This window comes from Lupinus angustifolius, chromosome LG14 (assembly GCF_001865875.1).
Source record: "Lupinus angustifolius cultivar Tanjil chromosome LG14, LupAngTanjil_v1.0, whole genome shotgun sequence".
NCBI classification, from domain to species: Eukaryota; Viridiplantae; Streptophyta; class Magnoliopsida; order Fabales; family Fabaceae; genus Lupinus; species Lupinus angustifolius.
The window spans coordinates 5,654,599-5,659,669 of NC_032022.1; the positions used below are offsets into that span (position 1 = coordinate 5,654,599).

General features: G+C 34.6%; 1 protein-coding gene across 1 annotated transcript; it reads left to right on the forward strand.

The window, feature by feature from the left end:
* LOC109326328 lies at positions 861-1,490 on the forward strand. Its single transcript, XM_019559020.1, has one exon. It carries the CDS (start codon positions 861-863, stop codon positions 1,488-1,490), a length of 630 nt encoding a protein of 209 aa, XP_019414565.1.

The following is a 5,071-nucleotide window of genomic DNA, read 5'->3' on the forward strand; positions in this document are numbered from 1 at the left end:
AACACACCGAAAATGCGAGTAATAACCTTTCAAAAAATTGGCATTTTGCTAAGGACGATTTGTTGAGAGGGGAAAGCTCCTCAAAAATATATTTCAACAAATTGACGCCGTTGTCGGGGAATTGCTTAAATAATAGAACATTTCATATTTATATGTCATTCATCAAATAATTGTGCATAAATTTATTCTTGCTTTTGTACAAATTATTTTAGTTTGTACAAAGATGTAAATTAGGATTTCTTTACATACTAATATCTTTTCTTTTGGAAATAGACAAAACGATTCGTTCTGATCTCAAATTTTCAGAAATGGACCAACTTGTTGATTTACAACAAGAAATTGAGCAATTCATCAAAGAATTTCAATTCAAGCTCAATATGGTCCATCAAAAACTTCAAGATCTGCCTAAACAAATAGAGTAAACCAACAGAGCAAGTTTTTGGTGTAATGATTGTGCATAGAACCAAAATGTCTATGCCTTCCAATCAACTCTCACTTATCATGACGAATTGGAGAAAATTATCAACCAGTTCATGCCAACCACTATCAACCATCAACAGAACACCAATGATGCTCTCACAAAAATAGAAGAACAAATCAACAATTTGACAAAAACTTATCTGGTCAAGTCAGAATTTTGTGAAAGTATTACAACTCGAAGTGGGAAGATAGTAGGTGGAGTTGAAAAACAAAAAGAGAGATTAGAATAAAAAAATAAAAATAAAGAAGAAGAAGAAAATGAAAGAGAAGAGACTAGTGGGGTAAGAAAAGAAGAAAAACAATACCCACTAGTACAGAAAAAGATACCCTACCCGATAGCTCCACTAAAAGCCAAAAAAGAAGAACAATTGGCAAGATTCATGGAGATATTCAAAACTCTACAAATCAATATCCCATTTGCGGAAGCCTTGGAGCAAATGTCAGTTTACTCCAAATTCATGAAAGAACTGTTATCCAAAAAACGGAGTTATCTGGAAAAGGAAGTTGTTTCACTCAATGCCAATTGTAGTGTTGTTCTTCAAGCAAACATTCCTCATAAATCAAAAGACCTAGGCAGTGTGACCATTCCTGTTACTATTGGAAATATGTCCGTAGGCAAAGCTCTCGTTGATCTTGGAGCCAGCGTGAGTTTGATGCCATTGTCAATGATGAAAAGAATTGGAGGAGGTCAATTAAAGCCTACAAGGATGTCCTTGCAACTAGCAGATAGATCCATTAAATATCCTAAAGGGGTTGCAGATGATGTTATGGTCAAAGTGGACAAATTCTTAATCCCGGTTGATTTTGCTGTCATTGACATTACCGAAGATACAAAGATCCCACTCATTCTAGGCAGACCCTTTATGAGGATAGAAAAAATGGGGATTGACATGGAAAATGGCAAATTACTAGTCCGAGTTGCAGACGACGAAATTGAATTTGACATTTTCCATGCAATGCATCATCTGAAGGGTAAAGGGCAATGGTTGCAACTAGATGTTGTTGAATAAATTTGTGCATAAATCATCAAACATTTTTCTGATGAATTGTTTCTTCACCAAAATCCAAGTGGACCAGCAGAGAAAGAATCAGAACTGGAATTGAAAGAATTACCATCCCATTTAAAATATGTTTTCTTAAATAGGAAAGCCAACAATCCAGTAATCATCAACAGTAAGCTACCCAAATTGGAAGAAGAAAAAGTTATACAAGTCTTGAAAAAGCATCAAGCAGCACTCATATTGACATTAAAAGATCTCATATTGCATGCATAAAATTATGATAGAAGATAATTTCAAACCGTGTGCTCAACCACAAAGGAGACTTAATCCAGCAATGAAGGAAGTGGTAAGGAAAGCGATTGTGAAAATGTTAGAAGCTGGCATGATTTACCCCATTTCAAATAGCAAATGGGTAAGTCCAGTCCAAGTGGTGCCAAAAAGAGAAGGAATGACGGTAATCCGAAATGAGAATAATGAACTCATTCCAACCAGAGCTGTTACTGGTTGGAGAGTTTGCATTGATTACCGTAAACTTAACACCGTCACAAGAAAATATCATTTTCCCCTACCCTTCATGGATCAAATGATGGAAAGATTAGCCGAAAGAGCCTTCTATTGTTTCCTGGATGGGTATTATGGATACAATTAAATTGTTGTGGATCCATTGGACCAAGAAAAGACGACATTTACATGTCCATTTGGTGTTTACGCATACAGAAAAATGCCATTCGGACTATGTAATGCTCCTACAACTTTTCAAAGATACATGTTGGCTATCTTCGCTGATTTGGTGGAGAAATGCATCGAGGTCTTCATGGATGATTTTTCCTTATTCGGAGACTCCTTTGAAGCTTGCTTGACAAATTTGGAGACAGTTTTGGAAAGATGCGAACAAACTAATTTGGCTCTAAATTAGGAAAAATGTTATTTCATGGTCACTGAAGGAATTGTACTCAGACACAAAAATTCAGCCAAAGGATTAGAAGTTGTTAAAGCTAAGATAGAAGTGATCGAAAAGCTGCTTCCTCCAACTAATGTTCAAGGAATCAGAAGCTTTCTCGGACATGTTGGGTTCTATCGCAGATTCATCAAAGACTTCTCCAAACATAAGCTATTATGACAACCTACAAATAACATCAAACACAACAAGCAACCTTTCTCCCCATTTTGACATTATCAAAAAGATACGAATATTCAATTCTAGTCAAAAGTGAGAAGAGATATAACAATTTATTTTGAAAAACTATAATTATTAGCATAAGCAATAACCAATTTGAGAAGCTTAAACAAATGCATTGATTTCTGACTCTAAAACTGAATATAGACAGATTTTGCATGACATATCCATTATGTAAACAATTTAGACATGGAATGATTAAACATATATGTATGCCACTTGTTAGTATACCAAATGTTAGCATATGTTAGGCTATTTTCATTTTAAAGCAAATTTCAATCATTCAATTATAATACACAATTAAGACATGTTCGAGATTCACGCAAAAAACAAATTATATTGAACATAATTAGCAAGGTTCAACATAGTTACAAAATACTAAAAGATAGTACAACCATAACCATGAGATGTACTTAATTCAAAAATATAGACGTAAGCCACAAAACAACAAGAATTAAATTTCAAAACAAATTTGAGCCCAGGTAATCGATTATCACAAAATTTAATCGATTAAAATGATTTATTTCATAAAGCTTTAGCTACTGGAACTTATTTAATCGATTATACTGAGGGTTAATCGATTAATGATAGAAAGTTGACAATTTTGAGCACAATTTTGAGCTTACTAAGAAATAATTTTGTAACCTTGTTAATTTAGTTACCTTACTTACCCTTTGGTGATAGGTTAAGATTACCACTTGTTTGATGATATGATGTTTGAATAGTGTATTTGACATTCAAGGTGCGCTGCTCCCCCTTTCATTGTTCTTCCCTTTATCTTCTCCCCCTTTGTTACTTAGAGAAGTACTCTTGGTAGGTAGCATAATACAGAAGCTCATTTAAAAACCTTTCTCAATAACTTTTCTTCTTAATAGCCTTGATCTACTCACCAACCTTGTGCCTAGAACATCTTTTGTTGATTTATTCCTTGATGCTCAAATATCCTTTGGCACACCTGCAAACACAATTTACTTGTCTCTTCCGGGTACCCAAGTTATTTTGGGTCTCTTCTTGTTAGTAACTAAGGGATCTTGCCCCTTCTTTACCCAAACATATTTGCCACTTGGCACACCAAATTTTCTAATAAAGCATGTAGTGCATGTGTGACCATGTGTACCACAATAGAAACAAGTAGGCATGTTATTATTTGACTTCTTACGCATATGAATTACTGGATTTCTACATGGTATTTTCTTAGGTTCAGGTTTATATCCTATTCCAGATCGATTATCAACTTTTCTTGTATTAGCAAGTAAGGTGTTAAGGTTTTCTTCACTATATGTGAGCTTTGAAAGTTTTTGTTTTAAAACAGAATTTTCAACATTTACTATAGTGGATTGACATAATTTAGAAGTAGAGCAATCACATGAGGCACATGCATAGATAAGATCAAGAGTTTCATTTTCAAGTTTAAGTTCATCTACTAATTCCTTTTGCATTTCAGTTATTTTCTTTTCATGCAAGGAGATAACTCTTTTTCTATCTATATTTATTTTAACAATTTTCTTTAACTCCTCATGCATTTCGACATAAGCTGCATATAATTCATCGTATGGAGGAGAGTCATTAGAACATGATGAAGTATAGGAATGTACCTCAATAGAATCATCTTCATCACTAGATGTGCACTTCTCATGGACTTGTGCCATAAGGCATACCTTTGAATTTTTCTCCTCATCGGATGAGCTTGAAGTCGAATCTTTCTTGGAATCATCCCAAACAATGTATGCTCCTTTTGACTTGGACACTCGAGAGTTACTCTTCTAGTTGCCGACTTTCTTGAGGTGGTTCGGGCACTAATGCTTCATGTGGCCCAATTTTCCACACTTATAGCAAGTGAAGCCTTCTTTGGGAATCTTGCTTTTCTTGGTTGAGTTCTTGCCTTCTTTCTTTAGATTCTTGATCCATCCTTTCTTCTTGAGATAATTCTTGAATTTTTAAAATAGGAGAGTCAAGTCTTCATCGGAATCAGAATCTGAACTAGAATCCTCACTTTCTTGATCTTCTTGAAATCTTGTAGCCTTGAGTGTGATTATGTTCTTGTCTGACTCTTCATTCATTGTCAAGCGCCCTAACTCCATTTCATGTTCTTGGAGTTTACCAAACAAAGTAGCTAATGGCATGTTGTCTAAGTTCTTTGACTCCATTATTGCGGTTACCTTTGGTTGCCATTTCCTATCAAGACAATGCAAAACTTTATTAGACAAATCAGTATTAGTAAAAGTTTTATCAAGGGCGACCAAATTATTTACAACATGAGTAAAACGTTTTTGCATATTACATATTGATTCATTAGGAAGAATGCGAAATAAATCATACTCATGCGTAAGTGCATTTAGTCTAGCGCACTTAACTTTACTCGTGCCATCGTGGGTAACTTGCAAAGTATCCCACATTTCTTTTGCATTAAGGC